The 26,471-nt window shown below is 48.0% G+C and overlaps 1 protein-coding gene across 1 annotated transcript; it reads right to left on the reverse strand.

Moving 5' to 3' along the window:
* Window positions 1-599: 599 nt before the first annotated feature.
* Window positions 600-26,325, reverse strand: GMPS (guanine monophosphate synthase). The gene is made up of 16 exons (XM_048314448.1): window positions 26,194-26,325; window positions 21,051-21,232; window positions 17,753-17,867; window positions 16,434-16,531; window positions 15,377-15,480; window positions 14,534-14,727; window positions 14,119-14,284; window positions 12,485-12,636; window positions 11,942-12,115; window positions 11,058-11,163; window positions 10,393-10,508; window positions 9,397-9,522; window positions 8,325-8,440; window positions 6,831-6,961; window positions 5,028-5,200; window positions 600-3,546 (listed from the first exon to the last, which is right to left on the reverse strand). Exons 1-16 carry the CDS (start codon window positions 26,218-26,220, stop codon window positions 3,445-3,447), a joined length of 2,082 nt encoding a protein of 693 aa, XP_048170405.1. The 5' UTR covers window positions 26,221-26,325; the 3' UTR covers window positions 600-3,444.
* Between the last annotated feature and the right edge of the window lie 146 nt (window positions 26,326-26,471).

The following is a 26,471-nucleotide window of genomic DNA, read 5'->3' on the forward strand; positions in this document are numbered from 1 at the left end:
CCCAGGGGCAGCCACATCATTCCTGGGCACAAACCCGACAGGAGCCAGGGCCACCAGGGCAGAGCTGTGGGAGCCCAGAGCGTCTCCGTCCCAAAGGCTCCGCAGGCTGCCGGGGACAAACGCAGCCCAGGACTCGGGTGGCAGGGCCATGGATGATGGATGGGAGCCCTGGATGATTCCTGCTGCCTCCTGAGAAGGGTGGGGACAGCAGGACACACCCAGGGACTGTCCCCAGCCCACTGCACCCTGCAAAGGCAGACACCCTTCTCCCTAATGAACACTTCTCTTAATGAACACACAACTCAAACTTGGCTCCCCACAAAGTTTCGTTTACCCCACAATGTTTTTTTCCACCCTAAATAACATTTAAAAAAGGGAAGAAGTCCTGCAAGCAGCTTTATATTGACCGCTGTATACCAAACCACTCTAGGGAAGGAACCACAAGAAAAATATCCCAGCTGTAAAGGGGCTCTTGAGCACACATTTAAATCAATTACATCCATAAAACCAGCTTTTTCAACCCCAAATACATTCCCATTCATAATATAGTTTCTACACCTAAGCCCCTAAAAAAGAAAAAAAAAAGAGCTACACCAAGGTTCAAACATAATATTTTTATTTGTGGATAAAAATTAAGGCTCACAGTACTTTATCATTTCACAAGCAGAAAAATGTTAAAAATTGAGACTGATGGGGAGTGCCCCCGATACAAATTCCTCTAATTGCTGACATGTTTTACTGAAGACTCGAGGTGAACAATTGTACAGGGCAGCTACAGGTATTAGTTTGTAAACTAGGTGCTAAATATAACTGTTTTTTAAGAAATGTGAACAGAGTATGATGTTTCTCTCCACTCTGGCTGTCCAGGACACAGGGATTCCACAGAAACACCCAGAACTGCTGGGATGAGCACACCAACCTTCCCAGAACAACCCAGCACGGCCACGACGCACAGCTGGCACACAGGGCAGGGGCTGAGGGGCACAGACTCCATTTCAGTAAGACATTTTGATTTATAGTGCAATAGTTTATGCCTAAAATGTTCAATATCCAACTTTCTGACCTAAAGAAGAGCACGGAATTGCTGCCCAGCTCCAGGAATGCAGAGGGGACGCAGCTCAGGCGTTAAAGGATGGTCACAGTGCACAGCAGACATCCTGCCCAGAGCTAGGACACAGCTCCAAGGAGGACTTTTCCAAGGGTGCAGCATGCAGGGAATAAAAGGTTCCTGCCCAGGAGAGCTGCAGGGTGTGTCCCAGAAGCACCACCGCCCCTGCAGCCCCAGCCCTCACTGTGGGCACACTTTACCCCAGCTACATCACAACCACAGGACACAAACTGCAGCTCCAGCTACACAGCAACAGCCTGGGCACAATCCAGCAGGGGCTGGGTTTCAGAGTTCTCTGTATTATTTGCATTATTTTTAGTGATTCCTTCAGCTCTGCTTGTTTGCTGTCAAGGCAACACAGCCGTGGCAGCCACGAGGACGAGCCTGTTGCTGTGAGAACTGAGGGGGTTCTGCATCTCACCAGAGATTCAGCTCTTGTCTCTGCACCCTTCTGAGCAAGATACCACCCAGAAATGACAACAGCTGCCCTCAGCCTTTCCTGCCAAACTTAAATGCACTGGAACTTCACTGGGGAGCTCTCTTTGAGATCAGCTTTTACCGGCTGGGACAGGTCCTGCCCCAGCAAACACCCATTTACAGGGTTTAACCAACCACAGACCCCCTTCCTGCAGCAAAGGAATCAATAATCACTGGCACCACTGAAGCTCAGAGAGCTTATGACAGGTGTAGGTACAAATCACCACCCCCTTCTAAAAAGGAGGTGACTGAGTTATCAATTCAGCTCAATTTGCCCACGTCAATTAAGCTGCACTTGCCCAAGCTGCAAAGCCCTCCTGCAGCAGGGCTGGAGGGGAGGCAGAGCTGCCCACCCCAATTGCTGCCCTCCTGCAGCCCCTGTCCCCAGCAGCCCTCGGAGCTGGGACACACCACCACCTCCTCCCCCCCGTGCAAAACACCCCTCAGTGACACAGGCAAAAACAATCCATTTACACCAGTTGGCCATTTCCTAGGAGCAGAGATTTCCAAACCCAATTTCCATAGTGTGTAGGCAGGGAATGCAAGAGCAGGAAAATGCGTGCGACCAAAAATATGGAACAAACAGGTTCAATATTATTCCAGTTCACAAATCCAGGCAAGGGCAGGGAGAAGGAGCTACAGCCATGAAATACTCCATGTTACTGAACAGTTTAAACCAAGTATTTTACCCCGTAATACTACAGTGATCTTGCAGCTGAACAAAACACAACTGCTTAAACGAAAAAATCAGGATAAGAGGGATGAATGCACCTTGCAGGTCCCCCAGTGGGGGTACCAGCAGGCACCCAGCAACCTGCTCAGGTCAGAATCCAACTGTTCCTGCCACAGGACAGGTGGATGGAAATGGCTTTGCCTCAAAACATCAGAAAGCTCCTGTCCAGTAACCATCTCAAATTATTGCTTCACTACGAACAGCAGAACACGAGCGACAGGAGATCTACAGGGATGGGGGAGCTCACCCCGACCAGGGCTCCACACTAACAACTAGAGTGATCTTACAGATCGAGCTAAGCACAACACACACCCCAAAAAAACCCTGTCAGAGCAAATGTGTAGAAAATAAACTGTCATCAAGTACAAGGGAAGCACAGGGGCAGCGCTGGGAACACACAGGAGCCACAGGTGCAGGAGCTCGGCTGCCACAGCTTGCCCAGCTGCACTGCCAGGTTTGCCCTCCTGCCATCCCCAGAGCCCTCAGAGCCACGGCAGTGCCCGGGTGAGCCACGGGAAGGAGCCGGGAGCTCTCCTGGGCCCGGGCGAGCAGGGACAGACACACGGACACGGCGGTGCCACAGAGGTCAGCACTGCCCAGCCCTGGTGCCTTGGGCCGGGTCCAGGAGCACAGAACACAGGACACAGCATACACAGCCACTCCACGACTCAACAGTACCCACTACTCCATTTGGCAAAATATTTATTTATAATAAATCCGTCCCAAAGCGGTTGGTCACAAAGAATTAACTCCTTTTACATGTTTGGGCTGTAACAATGCTTTTGGTAGAAGTAAATAAACTGTCTCTTTTTACACAGTGTACAAAAACAAAGAGACACTGAAATGACAGTAACAGAACACAGGAGAACACGGGGACTGGAACGACAAAGGCAAAGCAGAGGGGCCTGTCCCGGCAGCGCTGCCACCATCATTTACCCGTACAATCCTCAGCCCCACGCTGCTCTCATCCCCAGCACAGCTCTGAACTGCAGGATTATGCTCCAGGAGAGGAATCTGATGCGATGTAGCAGCTCCAGTCACTCTTTCACAGTACTGCATGTCAACACTGGGAATGGTTTCTGATATGATTTAGACTGCACACAGTACTTGGATAGGGAACAGTTAATTACTCCCACTCCGTAGTTCCTGGTGGCTTTGATGTCAAGTCATACATCACCCGAGAGATGCCAGGGATCTTCTTGATCTCTGCCACCATTTTCAAGACAACCTGTGGTGGAGGGGAAACAGAATATCAGATGAAAGCATGTGACACAGACCTGATGAAAATCATCCTCGAAAAGCTTGAGGGCAAACTGCTCACACCAATTCTGCTGGACAGCAGAGAGAAGAGCCTGTTGCTGTCAGCACAGTGCCACCAGGCAGGAAATACAATCAGCTAAAAGAAAACCTCTCGTTTGTGGTACAGCTACACTTGGGGCTTGCTGAGTTTGGCACAGACAGAACTGCCCAGGCTCAAAGCTGCTCCCTGGAGTTCAGCAGGAACACTGTGCTGCCTGTTCCTGCCAGTCCCTCCCTGGCTCCCCTCGCACCAGCACCTCCAGCTGGGCCACCAAGCACAGAGAACAGCTGGGGGAAACCAACCCCTGCCAAAAGAAAACCAGAAGCTGTCAAGGTAAAAAATTCAATAAATACCCAAAGGAAAGAGTGAGAATTATCACTTCCAGTGATAATTATCTTCCAGAGCTCACAATTAATCTATGTTAGCAGGAATATTCTAGATGAGAATTTGATGATCCTCAGAAGTTCAGCTTCCCTGAAAACCCCACAGTTCCCAACACCCCTTGCATGACACACTGTCTATAGTGCAAGCATGAATTAACATTAACATTGCTCTGTATAGAAAAACATTATTATTTCCCCCATAAACATGATTATTCTCTGTAACCTCTGTTACTTAGTCACCACACTATTACCTAGCCTTAAAATGACCATTTTTCATTTTGAAGAATGCAGGGTTTTTGTTTGGGGGTGGGTTTTATGGTGTTTGGTTGTTTTTAAACACAAACACTGAGGTCAAATGAATCCTCATTTTATACAAGGGGACAGTTCACATGGCAACCTGAATTGGTTGTTTTTCATGGATAGGCTGCCTTAAAGTAGAGGAGCTCAGGTATATACAATTACTAAACAATGCTCATATGCTCCTAAAGTGTGTTTAAAATAAAAGGTCAATCCTGCTCCTACAGCGCATTCCCAGAGGGACAAAGTACTTGACTGGACATGGATAAAGTTTCCCAGAGGACAAAAAAAAAAAAAAAAAAAAAAAAAGGAAACTGACTCCTAAGTCCTTTTAGTGACCTAAAGAGCAAACAGACACTGAGACGTTAAACTGCAAGTTCCAGTGAAAGCAGAAGTGCCAGACAAAGGCAATTCACAACGCCAGGAAGTTTCCAATTACTGATGCAAAATTTAATTCCAAATCCCAGGAATGGCTGGGGTATTCTTTCTTCTTTAATTGGTGGTATTTTGGCTCAGCTCTGCTGGAAAGCCTTCAAGTTTGTCATACCCATCTGCCAGCCCCTCATTTTGTTAGCTTTTTTCCCCAAACACCACAATATTCTTCCTAGTGATTATTTATAAGAGAGAAAAAAATCACAAGAAAATCGAAGTGAATGAGAGTGGGAGGAAAGTCAGAGTGAGCCACGTAGAGCACAGATTTCGTGGGGCAGGCAGCTGGAGCCCCCTCACCTCCTCGGGCACCTCGCTGCCCGGCGTGGCTGCGATGCCCGTCATGAAGTCGCTGGTGATGAAGGGCCTGATGACCACAGACCTCTGGCACGAGGGCTGCTTCTGGAGGGGGTCCCGGTCGAAATGCAGCGGGGTCAGGATGATTGGCATCTGGCTGATCTTCCCAGCATAGCCTGCAGCACACAGGGCACAGAGGGCATTGGTTGGGTGCACAAGAGTGACACAAGTTCTGCGCAACCCCCACGTGTGCTTCCAGCTCTAAACCAGGAGCTGCGTCTGCATCCTGTGGGATCTGCTCCCTCTGGTCCCACAGCCCGAGGTCACAGGCAGTGCTGCAGCTCTACAGCTGCTCAAACCAGCACTCAGTGCTCACCAGGCCCTCAAGTTCCCGGAGAAGCTGTGGCTGCCCCATTCCTGCAAGTGTCCAAGGCCAGGCTGGATGGGGCTTGGAGCAGCCTGGGACACTGGAAAGTGGCCCCAGGGGGGGAACAGATGATCCTTAAGGTCCCTTCCAACCCAAACCATTCTGGGATTCTAGAAACTGCCACTTAAGATGATCCTCAGACTTTGCAGGCATGCAGAAAAATCCCAGCTAATCTGTGTTACCCTGTAATTCACTGTGCATCTACTGAAGAGCCACTTTCCTTCCCACATAAAACCATGGGCTTTTATCTGTTCCCATATCAATCCCAATAAAGAGCCCTTCACAAATATCTCTTTGAAATATTCTTTGAATAGTCTTTAATCAGGAGGAAGCTCTCCAGGGACACTGGCTGGTGGTGGGCAGGTAACTCCAGACGATCACATTTCACTGATTTTTAACATCTCCTGAAAGGCAATGCACAGCCCCCAATCTCCCCGTTTCAGTGACCTAAAGGTCCAAAATCCAGATGTGTGGAGCTCATGCTGCTCAGGCTCTCTCCCTCTGCCAGCCCTGGCCTGAGCTGCTGCACAGGGAGGTTTTTTCACTAAACCATAACTCCAGGCTTATTTTTAGGAGCAATTCATTCACACAAAGCCAAGTGTCACCAAAAGTTAGCGAGACACAGCTACAGCTTTACCAACACAGCCGACAGTGTTATCTCAGCCTTTTGAGGTTAATTCTGCACAAATTCTGTTCACACAGCTTTGTAACCTGAGTATGGATCCTCAAAGAGGGGGGATCTGTTGTAACTTGATTTATACGAAATACAGGCAGGGCTGATGCAATGCTTCCCACACAGATCACATCTCCAAAGGTAATTAAGCAAAAAACTAAAGAGGCTGAACCTCAGAACTATTTATTCCCAGGCTCTGCCTGCATAGCACATCCAGGGGACTCCACACCCCCTGGCCGTGCAGGGTTTGGGTTGACAAACACAGCTTTGACTTCAAGTTAAGAAACCTGAAACCACCACAGGCCATGAGCATCACCCCCATGTGAAACTTGGCATCTGGGCTTTCCCCAAAACCAACACTATGTCAAGTTTCTTCACCCCAGGTGAACACTGACATAGCAAAGAGAAGGGATTTGGGTGACTTTCAGCTGCCTGACAGTACTTTTTGCACAGGTTTGCAGTGAAGCACCACAGCTTTGAGCTTCATGGTGTGTTGGAAGCAGGTCAGTCCCAAAAATCCCCTAAAATTAATTCCTGTCCTTTAGCTATCAGCTTCCACAACTTTTCACTGTCATCCCATTAATTGATGACTTTTTTGGAGACATTTGCTTGTAGATTTTGACAGCACCACTCTAATTACATCCATGAGGTTTGCAGGGATCTGCAACTGTGAGTCTGACCCCTGGGGTAAAGGTGGAGCACCTACCAGACTCCCTGAGAATGTTGTGAGCCTCAAAGTCAGCTTGACGTAAAGTGCTGAGGACTCCTGTGGTCAGGAAGGTGGGGGTGACATCCGTGGGGGGCTCCTTGACAGGGGGGCCAAACACGTACACGACTCTGCAACACACAGGGTAGGGAAAACCACATTTTCCACACACAGAATAAACCAGATTGCCTAAAACCTGCATGTTCAGTGCTACAGCGAGAAATCAGAGCTAGGAACAGCATAATGTTTCATCTTGCTTACAGTTTTTAACAGGAGACCACCAAACCCCGCATCATATGCTACACCTTATTGTTAATGAAGCGTTTTCAGCACAGGGCACTAACTGCAGTTTATGAATCTACAGAAGTACATCTGCACCAAAACATCTGAATTCAAAGCAGTCACACCAGCTTTACATTTTTAATCTCATCCCTTGTGTTTCAGATGCTGCAGAAGAAAAGGCAGAGTTTGAGTGGCCTCGTGCACAGATTTACCACGACGTGTCCACAGCAGCTGCTGGAGTCTGGAGATACAAACCAGGAGCACTTGTCTAAATTCCAAAGCACACAGATATGCCAGTTTATACTGTGTATTTTTGTTTGGAATACAAAGCCTGCAAGCACAGCTGGGCAGCAGACCAACTATGGCAGTGCCCTCCTCACTGTCCCTGTAACAGCAGTGGAGCCTGCAAAGACCCCAGGGAGAGCAGAACTCCCAGAGATGTGGGATGTTCAGGAGGGCAGCATCAAATCCAGCAGAGCTTAAAGAAATCAGCAGCGCTCTAAAGCCAGAAACTGGCTTTTATTTTCCTTTTTTGACATACTCTGAAACTGCACAGGCAATCCTGATTTATGCCTTCTTTTGTCCCCTCTGCACTTAATTTAAACAGGTATCTTGCAATTCCAGGTCTCACCCTTCAGAGTAAAAGCTCTGTCAGTAGGTGTCACTTATGTGAGAAAATGAAGTTTTGCTACAAGCAGTTCTAAGCAGTTTTGGCAGAAATCCCACAGCCAGGCAAGGAGGGTATAAATTCTCCAGAGCTGATTTCATGTCTAAGCACCTTCAGCTGCTGAGAAAGTTACAGACTCGAGTAGGGAGAAAATGTATCCTCAGAGAGCTCAGTTACGATCAAACTGCCCAGCTTTGCAGCTTTCCCTGTGCCATCAGAGCTGACAGCCCCACACAAATCCCTCCTGACACAAAGGCAAACCAAACTGCAGCATACCACAGCTCAGCACCAGGCTGGAGTCTTCCAGAAGAGATTTGCATGAATTATAGTGGATGCTGCCTAATCCAAGGATATAGGCCAGCAATTTCTTTTCAAGCTGGAAAGAAATCCATATTTTGATTTATTGAGTATTTGTGACCTCTGTATGATACACCTGTCCAACATACAAAAATAGTACACCCCAGATTAAACAGGGAAATGTTTACACCAGCTAAACTTCTATACATGAACTAGATAATTAAAAATAAAGGTAATTCAATACTCACCTGTTGATGTTGTGGCACATGCGTGGTATGAGCCTGGCAAGAAACATCAGGGACTCCCAGTGTGGAGCATCTTTACTGGAGATGCCACAGACGTAGCTGTATGAGCGACAGTCACCCTGCAGAACAGAAATAACCACACTGAATGTGAGCTTTGCTGCCAGAACAACTCACAATGCCTTCCTGTCCATCCTGCAGGTGACAGGACCACAGTTTGGGCCAACATTTAGCAGACACTGAGCTGGTGACATCAGTGAGAGACTGAGTGGGTGAGAAAACAAAGAGCAAGATGACAGAGCTGTAAAAAGAAATATTCAGACTGGCAAGACTCATCTGCAGTGGCCAGTGTTGGTATTTTGGTGAGAAAGCACAGAAATCTGATGACACTGCATCCTGAAACAGTAACCAAAGCTGACTGCAAAGAGCCACGGGAGCCACACGCAGCTGAAAATAAAATATGAGGAGGAATTCAACACAGAGTGCAGAGCAAGGTGCTGTACAGCCATGAGTGCTCAGTAAGGAAATCTCCCAAGCTACTGCACAGTTCCATGAGAGTGCCAGCTCAGCACCTGCACCTGGGCGTGTCCCTGTGCCCACAGGGAGGGAAAGGGAAGGGAGCCCAGCTGCTGCACAGATCCCAGTGCTCCCTGCACTGCTCCAGCTCCTCCTCTCCCAAGGAGAGGGATTAGCACAGTTCAGAAAAGCACTGGAAAGGGCAGCAACCACATCCAAATGTAGGAAAGAGGGATTTTTACCCAATGCAGCCGAGCACTCCCGAGCCTCAGTGGGGCCAGCAGGGTGACAGCAGAGCTCAGGGGGGCTGCAGCAGTGGACTGTGAGTGAGCAGCCCCGGGGCTGGACAGTGCCCCAAAGAGCCCCTGGCACTGACCTGCTCAGGGACCCCAACACCTGCCCTGCACTCCCACCCACACGGGACAAGGCTGGCACAGCACCTCCAGGTCCCCTTCCTGAGCCAAGCTCTGTATTCCCAGCCCCTGAGTAGCAGAGATGTTTCCCCACAGGCTGCCCCTGCTGGGAAGCAGCTCCCAGAACACTCCTGGAAGGAGCCCTGTACCTGCACTCCCACAGTTTTGATTGGTAGCAAGAAGGCATTCAGTGAATGTAGGCTTGTGATCTGCATCAGCTTCTCCTGGTCCTCCTCACTCGTGCATGCCTTCACCCTCTGCAGCAACGTATGAGGCTGGGCAAGGATGCAGAACAATAAATTGAAATTAAATGAAGCTCCCAGGCCCTCAAACAGAACTTGCACAGCGCAAATAAAATTGTTATTTAAGTAACTGTTTGCTTAGTCTACATTTACCCCTTGGAACTATTTAAAAGATACCTCTCATTTGACAATCAAGCATTAGCAAAAGCACTTTCCTGTGATTACACTGCATTTTAAGCTGCAGCTCTCCAAGGCCATAGGGGAAGCTCTTTTCCTGAGCTCATTTTCTCCTTCACAAAGCTGCACTTTTCAGTTTTATGGCACCACAATTCCATGTGTTTTAAAGGAAAGGCAGATGGAAATCCCTGCCCTTCAGGATTTACCAAAAAGGTTCTGGAAGTTGTTTTGAACTCACACCTCAGAGCAGACCCCTCTAATGACTCACAGCCACCACAAAGGGCAGAAGAGTCAGGAGATGTAGAAGTGAAACATCACCCATTAAAAACTCCAGGTTTTGGAACAGGGCACCTGGCCAGCACCAGCCCCTGCACTCGCATTTACACACCCAGTGATTTCTGCGGTGTGCAAACCTAAAATGTTACAACTCTTTCAGGAGGGAAGATCTTTTCCTGACTCTATGTGATCTCATCTGCACGAAGTTTAACTACAACAGAATCTGTTTATTATCTGAAAGGTAAATAAAGTTCCATCTTCCAGAAATGGTTCAACACATGCACCAGTCACAGCACTAAAAATTCCACTGAACAGCTTCAGTTGAGCTGTGCTGGGAGGCAGCATTCCTTAAAGAGCACCAACCAGTCCTTTGAACCTTTTAGCAGACTAAACCTCACTGCAGGTCACTACAGAACCATCACTCAAAATTAAAATTTAGAATTTCCTTACCTTCTTCACACTTGCAGAAAAATCTGCAACTATTTTCAAGATGTTGTTTGTTTCTGGGAAGTCTTTGCACACATAAGGTTCTTCAGCACAGATCACTCTGATTGCTAGGCCAGGCCCTGCAAAGCAACATTGAAAAAACATTATCCTAAATAACAGGAAGCTAATTTTCACCTGAAAATGTGGAACAGTGAGTCAGCCACTGAGCACTGCGTATTCTGCCATTGTATCTCAGCTTCAGTTGTCTTAACACCCTCAAAGACAGAAAGAAACCAACCCACAATTATCCACTTTGCTGTTTTCTGGTGGAGAACTCGTGTTAGAAATGTTGAGCATTTACTTCCAAGACAGCAAATGCCCCTTGGAAAGGCAGAGCCAAGCCATTACTGCAGGGAAGATCCACATGGCAGCTCAGGTAGTGCTCACTGCACTTTTTGAGAACTCCTGCTTTGGCTTCTCCCACCAAAACCAAAGGTAGTGAACTCAATTATAAAACATTACATAAATTTATCAAGCTGCTCTCAAATAATCTTATCCTGAAAGACTGTGCTTAAGTAAAAACCTAAATCGACTTTTTTCTGTGTTTAGAGATCAGCTTTATACTCCAACATACTGCAGTTATTCTGGATCTGCTCAAGAACCCTGCTGTGATCCCCCAGCTCCCTTACCTGGGAAGGGATGCCTGCAAACCAGCTCTTCAGGAAGACCAAGTTCTCTTCCCAGCACTCGCACTTCATCTTTGTGAAAGTCTTTCAGTGGTTCTATTACTTTACCCTATAAAAGAAAAAGAATAAATAAAAAAGGCAATTTACACTCCAGCTCATATATCCAAACAAAAAACCTCAAATGTTTAGGAGCTGGCCTGACCTCACAGCACCAGTGCCAAGGATTCCATAAACACTGGAAAGAAATTCCATGTGAACGTGGGCTTTGTAGAACAGCTGCAGGACAAAGGGTGAGACCTGGAAGTTCCAGCTTGTGCCAGAAGAATCCATGGCTCCAGCAGAGCAGACAGAGCTGTAAGCTCAGGCTGGCTCTGCCTGCACCAATTCAGACCTTTCTCGTCTTTGCTGGATGTTCAAACCAACCCCAAAGCCTTGAAAACACTTTGTGCAGTGATCAGTATGAGACACGGGGATCATTAGTTCTCTCCTGTGGGTGGAGTTGGTGTTAACTGAGCACCTTCCACCTGATTGCTGGGTGAGGCCTCTCTCCTGTGTTGGTTCTTTCTTAGGGTATTTTACAATACAGGTAGAGAACTCACCATTCTGATGCCAGAAAATCAAATCAGGGCACTCTCCTACCTTTGCCTCACATGCTAATACCAAAGAGCTGTGCACAGAAAGGTGTTTAAAAAGCTTTTCTGCACTTCAGATGAACAGACCCAAGGCAACAAAGGAAATGCGATGATGCACAAAAATACACCAGAGTCTCACAGGCCTTGTCCCAGCAGGGTCCCATCAGTGCAGGACAGTCAGAGCAGCAAAAGAGGGAAGTTTTTGGATGCTCAGCCTTCCGGGAGAGCCAGGAGCAGCAGCCCCCTGCCCCTCACCTCCTCGCGCAGCTTGCGGATCAGCTCGGTGTCGTTGTGGTGGGTTTTGATCACCTCAGCTTTGCCACTGGCCACCAGGGAAGCGCTTTCGATGAGGTCAGGCCTGAGGGTTCCCTGAGCAAGAAAGACCTCCTCAGGTTTCAGGTTCATCTCTCCGATGACCTCGTTGGCAATCTGCAGGGTGGGCAGAAAAACAAACAGTGCTTTGGGGCTGTCAGAGGTCTCAAGGAAGACAATGAACTGTCCAGCAAATGGTACGGAGCTGCAAAAGGACCACCATCAATCAGCAAACTAAGGATTGCACTGTCGCACTGCTCAAGCAGTCCTGTAACCCCAGCTTTTGTTCAACAGAAGATGGAAAAAAAAAAATCTCCAAAGTACAGGAACATCAATGCCTGTTAAATATTCTCCCTGTCACTTACCAAAGGCTTCTTGGGTCATCCACAGCTTACACAAGCACTGATACCACTGATTAAACAGTAGAAGATGTACCCAGGAATCACAATATTTAAAAAATTCAACCAAACAACAAATAAACATTACCTTGACAAAGGTGTCACCGATAATTTTTCTCTTTTCTTCAGGACTTGTAGTCATATTTAAGGTCTTGCTAATTCTTTTACGTGGAGTTCTGTCCTCATCTGAGATGGGCAGAGTTGTTGTGCCATTATAGAATGAATGGGCTGCATTCACCACTGCAGAAAATCACAGGGATTTTGGTTTGACAAAATCAATAGAGATTTTTATGCAGGTTACAAAATAAAATTTGCCATTTATTGTTTTTAAAAAAAACCCCAAAAATAAAAATCATTGTGGGCCTTTGACTATTAATTGCATTGAATATGTTCAATACCTCAGGAATTAATTTTAACACAAGCCTTTTATTTCCTTTATTAACTTACTGCTTTTTCCATATTGTGAGGTTAGGCAGCCACATGCAAGTCCAGTTCTTGCTTCCCCTCTTAGATTATAATTTACTTGCTTTAAATAGTTTACAGGACAGTGTTTCCCCAAGGCCTTTCTGCAACCAAAATTAAATGATGCACTATTTACTCATGCTACATTATGCCTCTTAATTTAGAGAGGTTCCCAACCCAGAGATCAGCTGGGAGGCTCTCTGGCATCCTTCAGCAGCACTGAACTCCATGACCTACAGAAGGAGTGTCTGCAGCAAAGGGATTCCCTCAATTTGTTCCTCTGGCTGCCTGCCAGAGCCCAGGTTTATTGCTCCACAGAGTGCAAGAATAAGACATGGATTTTCCACTAAAAAATAATAAAATAAAATTTAGAAAAATGTGTTTGGAATAAAGCTCAGGACACTGCAGCCCAGCCTGCACTGTGCCAGGGCCAGGCCAGTGGGAAGCACTGCTCACCCAGTGCCACACTGCTTGAGCAGAACACAAGAGAACCCCTGGATAAGACCCAGAACAGGCAGCTATTGCTCTGTAATTCACCAGACAGGCAGTACAGAGCAGCTCGTGCTGCTGGCACAAAAACTTGGTCTTCTCTGACCTCCTCATACTTGAGGTACAAAAAGCTTTTGAACCTTCTCATCAGCCACATCTGGGCACTTTCTGCTCTCTCAGTGAACTCCTTCACAGAATCATGAAGGTTGGAAAAGGCCTCCCTGATCACTGAGTCCAACCTTTGGCCAATCAACACCTTGTTCTCAAAAAGCCACTCCAAAACAACTAAAATGCACCTCTTTAAAAGCAAGAAAAAATGTCTTGAAAAAGTCATTTTGGCTATAGTAGCATTCAATCACTCAAACGAGCTCACAGTTGACAACAAAAGAGACTCAGGATAAGAAATGAAGCCCCAAGTGTTAATCAAGATACTGGAGAAAATGGAAATCCAGTGAGTTCTGCAGGAGCTGCACAGGATCCCTCAGCAGAGGAGTGACCAAGGCACAAATCCACTGCTCTGCGGTGGCCCACCTGCAGATACCAGACACCAACACCCACAGAGATGGGGCAGCTCACTGCATGCTCCAATCAAGTAAATAAGGCCTAACATTTTAGGTTTAAATTTTGTGACCAGGTTGAGGTGGCTCCACATCACCGACCTGGCCGCGGTACGTGAGTCTGGGAACAGCAGATCAGTGAAACCCAGCACTAAGGGTAGGTTTTGGGAGAAGTTATGAGTGGTGTAAGGAACACTGAGCAGGAATGTGGTACCTTTCACCTGGATGCCCAGCTTTTTGAGGGCCTCCTCCACGGCCTGGCTCTCCCTCTTGCGCATGAAGCCGTTGTCGATGTGCACAGCGATGACCTGGTCGCGGTTCAGGGCCCGGTTCAGCAGCGCCGTGCACACCGTGGAGTCCACGCCCCCACTGAGCAGCACCTGGCCAGGGGAAAGGGGAAAAACCCCACACTGGGTCAGCTGGCCACAGGGAACGTGTTAGCACACAGCTGAGGTGCAGCTGGGACGGGGAGAGCAGTCAAGGAAAGCACAGACAATGCACTGCCCCAGCTGTGCAACTCCCCAAAAACCTGGCCATGTATGACCCAAACCACGCCAATTCCCCACTTCCCAAACCCCAGCAACTGCCAGTGTTTCTGCAAATCAGCCCCTAGCTCTGACTCAACTCACCAGGACCTTTGAGGAGCCCACCCTCTCTTTGATATCCTGGATGCACTGGAGTTCTCTGTTCTCCACGGTGAAGGTGCCGCTGCATCCCGCAATATCGTACAGAAAATTCTTCAGGATCATTTTGCCGTTCACGGTGAGGCTCACCTCAGGGTGGAACTGTGCTCCATAGAGTTTTTTAGACTCATTTGCTATGCCTGGTATACATGACAAAACAAAAATAAATAAATAAGCTGGAACTGAATGCATGCCCAAGTCAAGCAAGAGACTCGGAGTGGCTCTCTGGGATTCAGTAACTCCAGTGGCTTTCAAAACCCAAATTCTAAGGTCCCACAATTTCCTCCGACAATCTCTGTGTGATGTTAAAACCCTGCTTTCAGTACCTACATTATTCTTGCTCAGTTGAACATTCATGCAATATTAAATACATAACAAGTTAATAAAGCTTTAATAATTAAACAGTGCTTGACTGTTACAGTGCAAAACCCAAACTCCACTGGCACTGCACACCACAGTGCAGATTTCCCTCTCCCCTGCCTGAAGGGCACAGAATATTTTATTTCTGAGACAAACAACACATGCATGCTTTAAAACAACAAACTATATAAATAATGTTACTTTTAACCACATTTAAATCAGGACCATTCCTTGTAAAGTCTATTTCTTTATTATCACGACAGCTCGACATACAAACATATACCAGGAACTGTTAAAAACAATTCATTTATTTGGCAATTAAGTAACAAGAGCTATTACTCTGTTCCCATTTGGCTCTAACTCCTGTCTGCCATGATTCTTTCCTTTAACCAACATTACCAACAGACAAATTCAGGATAAGATAAATACCTGCTATGATGTTCCCAGACTGTGCCACCACTTTGAATCCATCGGCTACTTTATCCACACTATCTCCGTGAGTGAGGAGCACAAGCTCTTCCTTCTGAAGGCCCCTACACCAAGATTAAAAACTAGAATCAGTTCAAGAACAAAGACCTAACTCCCTGCCTTTCCAAGAGATGCCCTGAGGGATTCCAACAAAAGTACATCTTGGCAGACCAGGGCATTTGAAATGTCTGCAGGATTTCCTTCCCAGGAACAGCCATCTGCAGCTTTATGCTTCCCTTGGAAGCTGCCTAAGTCTCTGTACAACACACTCCTCGTGCAAGAGGGAACTGATCTTAGTTCTGAAGGGTTTGTGGGTTTCTCCTTACAAACACCTCAGTATTGAAGTCCCTTGCTGGATGTGGGGAGCCATCTGGAGTCAATCAGGATGCTGGGAGTCTTGCATTTTATTTCAACAAAGTGAACTTTTCTTGTTCAAAACTATGTGTTTTCAGGACAATTTGGGCACATCAGACTGTTCTGCAGGAGCTCTACAGAGGGAAGATAATAGAACTGGAACACCAGGGATGAGTAAGTGTCCAGACTTTTTACAAGGAACTTGAGAGCCATCGACAAAATTATCAAGAAATCTAATTCTGGTTTATAAAACATCACAATGCAATTTTGAAGGAAGGTAGAAGAATGGGGTCGGATTTTCTGTGCCCTTTCCAAAATTGGATGGGCACCAACAAATACAAGAGCACAGCAGAGCAGGAGACAAGAGCTTAACTCAAATATTCTCAGGTCATGGTGCACTTACAGCTTTTCAATGAAGACTCTGAAATAAGGGGTTTACACAATATTCTCAGAAAATACACCTGCTTTTCTAGAGTCAACTGGAAAGTTATGCCTAAGTATTTGTCTCAACGAGTAACCTGCTTATTTGTGACCACACTTGTAAAAGACTTATTAGCAATTATCAGCTCATTTCACTCTTTTTTCTTTTTTTAATAACCTTCCTCCCATCCAGACACCCTTTCCCAGACTGATACTGCTTTGAGAACTGGAAATGTCTGTGCACCTGAAGAGTGAGCAGGTGTTGTCCAGGGTAATGCTGAACACTCCATCCTCCCGAACGCTCTTCTTGTGCACCGTCCCTCCAAACACCTTGTTCATCATCTGCAGAGCAAAAGGAGCCCATGAGAAAGCACCTCACAACCTGCATCACTCCATCCCTCACTCCGACTGGCAACAGCTCACCACATTCCTGTTGTTTTCCAAAGGTATAAGAATTCTCTTCAGAGTGAATCCTTGCTCCGTACTGGGCTCGCTCCCCTCTGCCAGCACAGCTGGGGGCCACTGCCACACACAAGGAGCAGAAACCCAGAGGCAGAGATGTGCAAAATAATGTATATTCCATAGTGCACAGCTCCTTCCCTCAGAAACGGCTGCTCTGCAAACCAGCTGAGTATCTGAGGCCACGTCAAAAACCTGAATTTATTCCCTTGAATAAAGTTTTTCCTTGAATTATTTCCCTTCAATAAAATGTTTATTTTGTGACTAACCCTGGAAAAAACAAGATGCATGAGCAGAAGTCATGAACCTAAAGCAGCCCTTGTCTCCCTGCAAGTTTGTTGTGCTCAGCTTGGATCTACCAGATCCCTGCAGGATCACCAGTGAGTCCAAAGGTAAGTAAGGGTTATTTCTCTTTTTGTGAGTAAGTGTTAAGCACTCTCAAGAACTATGCTAGAAACAGCCCATGTCTGAAACACTGCTCCACCTGTTTCCAGGAGAGGTGCCTTCTTCAGTACCAGCTGGGCAGAATTAATGAGTGACTGACAGGTTATATTTACTCTGGCAAGAACAGGGAGTGTGGAACTCAATTCACAGCACTGCAGCAAAGAAAAACCATTTCTGTAACTCATCCCAGACTGCTTTGGGTTGGAAGGACCTTAAACTTCATCCTATCCCACCCCTGCCATGGGCAGGGACACCTCCCACTGTCCCAGGCTGCTCCAAGCCCCAATGGCCAGCCTGGCCTTGGGCACTGCCAGGGATCCAGGGGCAGCCCCAGCTGCTCTGGGCACCCTGTGCCAGGCCTGCCCACCCTCCCAGGGAAGGATTTCTCCCCATCTCTAATCCAAACCTGCCCTCCTTCAGTTTAAGGCCATTACAAGAGAAGGCAGAGCCAAGAGAGGAACACACAGTGAGCTCAGGTTGTGAATTAAATGCCCCTGTGGCACTGCCTCTGTTTGGAAAGCAGCTCCTTCAGCACTGCACCTTCAGTTCATGCAGAAATGAGGCCTAGAAGGTGGCTGTGGACAAGCAGATTTAATGGCTGCACTCGCTCCTGGAGCTCCTTCCCAACCCCAAGGACTCTGTGTTATCTCCCAACAGCACCTGCATCCCATAGCAGATCCCAAGCACTGGTTTTCCTATTGTGAATATGGCTGGGTCGAACCATGGTGCATCTTCTGCATACACAGAGTTTGGTCCTCCAGATATGATGATAGCTCTGCAGACAGAACATGAAGAGATCATTAATACAAATACACTGTTTACTTTCAGCATTGACACTGTCTCATACCACTCTTAGAACAGATACTTTCTAACAGACATTTTAACACAGATATCATAATGTGTGGCTTGATTTTTGTTGTCAAACCCAGCAGGTTTTCAGGGAGGTATTTCCCCAGTTTAAACAAAGATAAATATAAACCATCATTAAAAGTGCCTGTATTTTAAATTCCTCACAGCCAACCATCAGCTACGAGAGGAGCAGGATGGCTGGGATAAATGCAGAGTATAGCACAAAGATATATATTTTTATATATAGATATATATACACACACACAGTTTATGAAGTCTGTGACATTTGGAGGGGAGCTGCAGTCAAAAAATCCACTCCCAAATTCCTAAATCTGATGGAAAAAAAAAAGTCCCTTAAACCATTCTGGTTATGCAGAGATGGCATTAGCAACAAGTTGAGAATTCCAAGGGCAATACACGCAATCACGTGGGGTTTGGAGTTAATACTTCACACTATAAGAGAAAATTAAACCATCTCAAAGGGGAAGAGAGAGTTTTTGCAAACCATAATAATTTACAAGACTGTGAACTACAGAAGCACCAGTTGGGCAATACTTCTGGCCTCAGTCCGGGATCGAGCAGGGCTGTACCAGACCTTGGACTCAGAACTGTTTATTTCACAGAGAACATCAAACTTGTGCCGAGCCAGAAATGCAAAACCAACGAGACAGAAGTTGCATAAATGGGATTAAATGTATCTAATAATTCTCCCAGCATTAGTTCCATGCAAGTACTGACAAAACAGTTTTTCTGGTTCTGAGCAGCAGGAACAGGCACTGTGCTGCCCACACCTGCCTGTGCCACCAAGAGAAACAACCCTGCAGGACCAAGCCCAGGCACTGAGGTCACCTGCAGCCCCTCCAGCTCCCCTGCAGTCCAGGAGCGAGGAGCTGGAGGGATGGAGCTGGTAGAGGCAGCATTTATTTCCCTGCCTGCTGGGATCTCCAGGCCAGCTCTGGAACCAGCACAGCTGACGTGGGTGTAGTTTTACACCGAACCATCCTGAGAGCTCCTCCCTGCTGTTCTTGCACAGGCACTTCTGGTCAGCCTGGAGACACGCTGGATTTCCTGAACTTGAGCTGCCCTAAAGAGCCTGAGCAGTGTCCATGCCTGCTGGTATTACTGCTCCAAATAACTCCATGTGCAGAAGCACTTGCTCCAGTGCCAGATGTACTGAACACTATTTAATATTAATTAGAATCACAGAATATGTTCCTGGAGCTCTGGCAGCCTCGGGGCCATGCCCATTCCCTGGGGAGCCTGGGCAGTGCCCAGCACCCTCTGGGGGAAGAACCTTTCCCTGATCTCCAGCCTGAGCCTGCCCTGGCCCAGCTCCAGCTGCTCCCTTGGGTTCTAGGAAGGAATTAAAGGAATACAGCCACACTATAGATTGAGCATTCTTAAGAGAAGTCAAAATAGTTATACTCAGCTCTAGTGAAAAAGTAGAGTCTTAAAAACCTGGTTTTTTTCCATACCAATTGAAATTTAACATAATATGGAGAGGTTTGCAATGTGCCCAAGTATTACAGTAAAAAAAAAAGAAGAGTTGAGGCTGAGAGAAGTCAGAACCAGCACAGGATGCAGACTTTGCAAGCTTTCCTGCAGCACCCTGTAGTTTCCTGCACACTTGCCTGTGTTGGTATGAATATACGTTTCTCTGGTTTACCCTAAACCCCTTCCCAAACAACCTGACCCAGCTCTGGAAAGCTCCTTTGCATTGGATTACAGGCACCTCAGGAACCACACAAAAACACCAAGGGGAAAATGTGTGCGTTGAAACCCCGACATCAGGACTCCTGCCAGAGCTTACTGCCAGAGTCCAGACTAAAAGCAGAGCCAGGATCTTGGGGGAAATGCTCATGTTCACACCACATTTAGATGATGTTTGTCACTAGAGAGCGTTCTGAGCATTGAGGGGCTGGCTTTTTAAACATGGCATGTAAATGGGATTTAGCAAAATGTTGGCTCTTGCTGCCCATCTCAAACCTCAGCACAGCCCCAAGCGCAGCTCCTCGGCCCATTCCATGCGTGAGCTGTAACGTGGGAACCTGGCTGTTCCCAGACATGGAATACACACCAAATAAAACCACAGGCTCATTTTTACAGTGACCATTGTTGACCTGTTGGGTTTGTTGACTGACGGACACTGAGGACACAAACAGGTTTTCTGGACACTCACAGCTATTGACCAGCCTGGGTGACCTGAAACCACCACCCCAACCTTGAGAAGTGACCTGGATGAAGAGGCTCTGCCACATTTCAGAGCAACTATTTGCAATGACAAGTCCTACAGGTCTAATCCCAACGCTCTGAAGAACTTTCAACTGTTCTGAAGTTCTTCCCACTGCAAACCTGCATCAACACATACACTATTTACTGCTTCACTAATTACCATTGATTGGAAAAATGCACTTCTGCAGCACTGTCTTTATCTGTTACTGAGCACAACCAAAATCCCATGCGTACCATATTTCTGGATTTGTACCAAACTGACAAGTAAGTACAAATCTTTGGTGATTTGTAGACTTCAGGGTATTTATTCTCCCCACCCAGAAGAGATCTGTATCCTAAAAAGCCTAGTAAAACATGAAAAATTAATGTACAAAGTACTAAATAATTGTGAGACCTTTTTTTTTCTGCAAATAATGAGTGGCAGCGTCAGTTAAGGCGTTTTTTTAGCTGCTTTCCCAGAAACATCTGGCATGATTTATTATATCCTCAGTATCCAAGTTAGTTAGTTAAATTTAAAAAAATAAGTAAGAAAATAATTTTTAGAAGCCAAAAAACCTTTTTTCCTTGACTATCAGCTACCCCAGTTCAACAGGCAAAACAGCAAAATCATCCACATTTTGGCAGATATTTAAAATGCAACCTCTTGAATGATACTTAGGAATTGAAATGATTAAAACGACATTAAGAAACTGATGTCCAAACAGGCATTGAGAGACAAAAGTACAACACTGCTGTCTGTGCCCAAGTGCCTGCAGCAGCAAAGCCCAGGCGTTTCTGTGGAACCACTCCCGGCACCGGAGCTGCCGCCCAGGAGAAGCCAGGCGGCGAGCAGGGCACAGACAGCAGGGAACAGGCGCAGGGCTGCAGGAGGACGTACCGGAACCCCTGCTCCCGGATGGCGAAGGCCGGCGTCTCCAGCGGGAAGATCTCAGACTGCACGAAGAGCTCTCGCACGCGCCGGTCGATGACCTTGCCGTACTGCGCGCCCGCGTCCAGGATCACCACGGCGCCCTCGTAGTGGTGCTGTCCATCCTTGAGCTCTGCCCCGGCGTTCTCGGGCTGTGAACGGCACCCGCGTCAGCAATCCCACGGAACCACCGAGCCACAGGGCTGGAAAAGGCCTCTACGAGCAGCCTAAGCCCAGCTGTCCACCCAAGCCCACCAGTGTGTGTGCCACTGAACCGTGCCCCCAACTGCCACTTCCACACGCTTCTGGAACCCTCTCAGGGATGGTGACCCCACCACTGCCCTGGGCAGCTCACGCCAATGCTTTACAAACCTTTCTGTGAGGAATTGTTTCCCCATATCCCAGCCTAAACCTCCTCTGCCTTTACACTGACAGCCCACTGACTAAGCCAGATCTCTTTAGCAACTAACATATGCAAGGCTTTGCTAATTAGCTATGCTAATTTATGATAAAAATGACAAAGACCAGCCAAGAAACTTGAAAATGAAAAAAAAAAAAAATCTTGAAGATTATATGGACCAGTTGAGGCACTGGCAAGATAAAGGGGCTGGACACCAGCACAGCACACCCACCCCAAGCAGCCACACAGACACGACATCCCCATCCCCCAAACCAAACAGGGCACAAACTACAGAAGAAAAATGCTAATGATCTAATGAAGGCAGAGCTTTCCACAAGCAAGAGCTCATACACCCTGATCACCATCTGCAACCTCTCCATCTTTTTTTCCATTTTCCAGTTCCACATGAACCCCAGGACAGCCCATGAGAACTGAGAGCATCAGCCTTTTTCTCAGGCAAAGCAGCACAAAATCAAACAAAAATTGTTTTTCCTCATCATGCTGCCTCATATGCTGAACTTCACTTGACATTACCTCCTGGAGAGGATAAAAAGGGGAAATTGAGAACAAATGTTGCTGCTAAATGATTTTAAAAAATCCCAACACATTTTGAACGGAGCATTTGAGCAGACTGCACATCAGAACAAAGCAGTGGTTCTCTCTGAGCCCCTCATGTCTGAGCTGGTTGGCCAATTTGGGTAAATCTGAAAGAGTGCTAAAAAACACAAGGCCAAGTTTCTTCGTTAAAAAAAAGTTGTGAAAAGAGGCAGCTGTTCCGTGGAAGTGTCCTTATCAGAGCATCTCCAAGGAAGAATGAACCATGCTCTAACACCAAAAATTTGCTGCCTAAAGAATTTACTTCTTTTGGGGTGCTTTTCCCCTAACTTACAGCTTACCCTGTTTCCTTGCCAATGCAGTTTCATGAAGGACAAACTGGGAAGGGTTTTACTTTGGCAAACACTGCCTCCAAACATCTTGGAGCTCCATTTCAAGTTTTACTGATGGCAGGTTGGAGTTGTTCTGCTCATTTGGAGCAGGCAGCAGAACCTCCAACCCAGAATTCGCCTGTGTTCTCATCGCTGCTGCTCAGGCATTTCCACCTGGGGCAGGAATTCACCCCAGACCAGTCACAGGTGACTCTGGAGAGCATCACCCTGCTGGGACACAATCTCCCAATAAACACACTGGAACCTTCCAAAATTCACACCAGCTGGAAGAGGTTTTATCTTAATTAAAGGACATAAGTGGGGGAAAAAAATAGTGCTAAATCCCTCAAAAGCCTAAATCCAGGTTAAAATCAGATATCTAAATTTTGTCCCTCAGGCAGCCAAGTTGCCTGATGGGGAGCGCTTAATGGCTTTCAGTCCTGGGTTACACAACAAAAAGCGCACATGTAGAAAGAAAGAGAGCAGACTTGAGCAGCAAAGGCCCCTTCACACCCCCAGTCAGGCAGAGTCACCAGGACTGTTCTCCCTTCCAGTGCACGGGAGGGAATCACTTTTAGAGTGATTCTGGGCATTTTCACCTGGCAACTTCTAAATAAACAGCTCTTGTGAGACAGACCAACATCCTTATTCTTTCCTGAGCCCATCTTGGGGAAGACACTATTCCTTGCAGTGCTGTTTTTTTATTTCAAGTCTTTAACTGTTTCAGAGCAGTGGGTTGTGTCATTTAGGGACAGAGCTCTGCAACAGTCTCATAAAAAGAGACTAAACAGAAGTTACTGTTGGTGTCCGCTCAGCTGGACTGATAGCCGAGCATCCACACCTGTAACTAATAAATAAATCAATCTGGTTTTCAATGCCCTACCCCGAGATCTTTTAGGCAGGCAGGCGTGGTTAACAGGAGCATGAGCAACAGTTGTGGGGGAGACAGAAGTGTGAAAACAGAAAGAGCCCGAAGTTACATCAGGAGGAGCTTGAGAAACATTGTTAAAGCAGCATAGGTAGGTCTGTACCCTGAACCGGCACCTCCGTCAGATCCCAGCAGAAGCAGGACAGCGATCCAGACTCCCCTGAACTAACCAGACAAGTAGAACTGCAAGGAGGTTCAGGACTAAGAGAGCCCAACATACGCTACCATAAATCACAGGCAGAAAGAGGAAAGGAAAAAAGGCAGCAGTCAGCACAGGATCTGGCTTTACTTATTTAAAGGCACAGTTCCAAGGCTAGGGGTTTTAAACCCAAAATTACCAAGGGAAACTTCATTTAATGAAATCCAAAAAGGAAGAGATGCTGTTCATGTGCAGCCAACATGGCAGCTGAGCTCTGTACACCACAGGCGTGCCAGCAGAGATTAAGAGAACACCAGACAGCCCAGCTCCTGCAGGGACAGGGCTTATGGAGCCAGCACCTCTTCCTGCTGGGGACTGAACAGGCTCTGAGGAAAGCTCTTTCTCCCCTCAGTGCAGGTGTGACTAGAGCTCCTTGTCCTCTGGTCTACTCGCACAAATATCTGGAGAGCTCACTGTTTTTGAGATCTCCTGTGGTGATGCCTTAAGAGGCCTCCTAGAAACGGAGACTAGACAGGAGTAAAGGCAGGTATTTATTTGAAAGGCCTTTAAAGGTATCCCCTCGGGAGCCAGAGGCTATTGCCAGGATGGACAACAGGTCACAAGTTCCTCACCCTTTTATAGGTTTGGTTCATTTGCATATCAGGGTTAATTCTCCAATTAAAGCATCAGTTTTGCCCTCAGCTTACTCCCCCTTTAGAAGCTTTTGGTTTATACTTTTTGGGCCTAGGACGGTCTGGGTGTCCTTGGAGAGCAGGACCAGAGAGGCTTTGTTATGTCTGCCCAGCATGAGAGAGCAGAAATTAACAGGCTACAAGAAACTTCAGAGTTACACACCAGGCAGTAAAGAATTTGAAAAATATAAAAGTTAAAACCTAAGGCATCAGTGGCAGCTGCTCTAACACCTGTCCCAGGCTGTCCAGGTGCTGGGGCAGAGGCACCACGCTAGTGTCCCAAGAGCGGGACTAAAAGCTTGTGCACACCGAGAGAAGAAAGCCTCTATTCAGCTAATTCAAATCACAAGTCACCCTGACCACAGGCCAGAGACATGGCACCAAGATCCCATGTGCCACCTGAGCCGTGTGGCCACCCCGACAGTGCTGCCACACCGAGGGTCAGCCTCCTTCCACCACCTCAGCTCTACCACGGTAACACTGGAGGACAAAAATCTTCCATCACTGCTGTTCTTCTGGTGTCAAAACCCAATAATTCTGAGTTCTCTAGTGAGCCAGAGAGAACTAGTTCTCTAGAACTGGCACCAGGCTTGCACTACCAGCCAAGGACAGCACAAATCCTATTCCTCACATACCTGCCTAGCGCCTTAAACTGAGTGTGCAGGTTCCTAACAGCCCACTTGTGCAGAATCGGGGGATTTTTCAGCATTTCACACACCCACATGCTCGCAGGTTGGTCATTAATGCAATTTACAGACCACATTTCCATACAGACCAGTCCCGTCCTGGAGTACTAGTCTCAGCAGCAGCTCCTCTGTCCAAGCCCTCAGCCCTGAGCTTTCACCCACACTACTAACGCAGCACAAGCTTAAACCAGGAGCCTTGATCTCACACTTTCAAGCCAGCACAGGTTTTTACAAGAGTTTAATTTTTTCCCTGTGGTATTAAAATTAAGCAGGTCTAAGAACACTCACTCACACTTCAAAGTATAACAGGAAAGTAGCTCCCTCAAACTCAGGCCATCCCCCAGACTGAAACAAGAGCCCCCAACCCATTATCTCAGCCCCAAAACTGAAACTTTAACAGACATGAGTCTCATGCAGGTGTCTCATGGGCTGTGGGACCTGGTGCCGGCAGAAACTGCTCTCACTCGTTCAGGATGAGCCATGAGCTCCACATCCATCGCCAGCACTGGCAGAGAGAACTGGAGCCCCCAAGAGCAGCCCCGGCCAGGAAAGGAGTCTGTGACCATGGCCGGGGAAAAACGTGGCAGAAAACTTAAGAGACTAACTGATAACTCAAAGAACCCTTCAGAGCCACAGCTTCTTACAAACCAGATAAAGAGCCGAGAACAAGGCAGGAGAGGAGCACCCAGGAGCAACCCCGGCCAGGAGAGGCGGTTGTGAACACGGCCAAGGAAAAGCGTGTCAGAAAGCTCACACAGTGACCAAGCGAGCACTCAAAAACTGAGCACCCAACCGCCCCAGGATCACGTTTTTTTGGAAACTAGATAGAAAAAACCAGAACGAGTCTTTTATCCTGCTACAGCAGCGGCTTGAGGCAGCTTGCAGGGCTTGGTTGAGAAGTTGCTTTACCAAAAAGAGCTGTTAAGTTCCTGAGGCGCACGGGTCGCTCCCTGCCGCGGTGTGCCAGAGCCACACGGGCACGGGGCGATGCGGGGGGAGCAGCGGCCCCGGGCGAGGCTGGGAGCTCTGAGGGAACCGAACCCCGGCCGGGAGCGGGGACACAGCCGGGCAATCCCCGGCGGCACAGGCCGGGCAGGGCGCCGCACAACAGCCCCGCCGGAGCCCTGCTCGGGGAATTAATCAGCTAATTAATGAATTAACGCCCTGCGAGCAGCCGGGGCTGCGGCTGCGGCGCGGGCGGTCCCCGTTCCCCGCGGTCCCCGTTCCCCGCCCGGCGCCGCTCCCGGGCCGCGGGGCCCCGCCATGTGCCCGGCCCGGGCGGGCAGGGCCGGGTCGGGCTGGGCCGGGCGGCACCCCCGGGCCCCGCGGCCGCAGCACTGACCTTGGTGTCCCCGTTGCACAGGGCCATGGGGGCGGCGGGCAGCGAGAAGAAAGGGCCGCGAGGAGCCGCGGCCGCCGCGCCGCGATGAGCTAATGCCGCCCGGGAGGAGGAGCCGCCCGGCACGGCCGCTCCGGCGGAAGGGGAGGGGCGGCGGCGGGGTCAGGGGCGGGACGGGGATGCGGGGATACGGCGGGGACACGGCGGGGACACGGCCCGGCCGCTCCCGGAGGCCCTCGTGCGCGTCCCGGCACCCCTGGGCGTGTTTGGGCTCCGGGGGC

Source organism: Corvus hawaiiensis, chromosome 10 (genome assembly GCF_020740725.1).
Source record: "Corvus hawaiiensis isolate bCorHaw1 chromosome 10, bCorHaw1.pri.cur, whole genome shotgun sequence".
Lineage (NCBI taxonomy): Eukaryota > Metazoa > Chordata > Aves > Passeriformes > Corvidae > Corvus > Corvus hawaiiensis.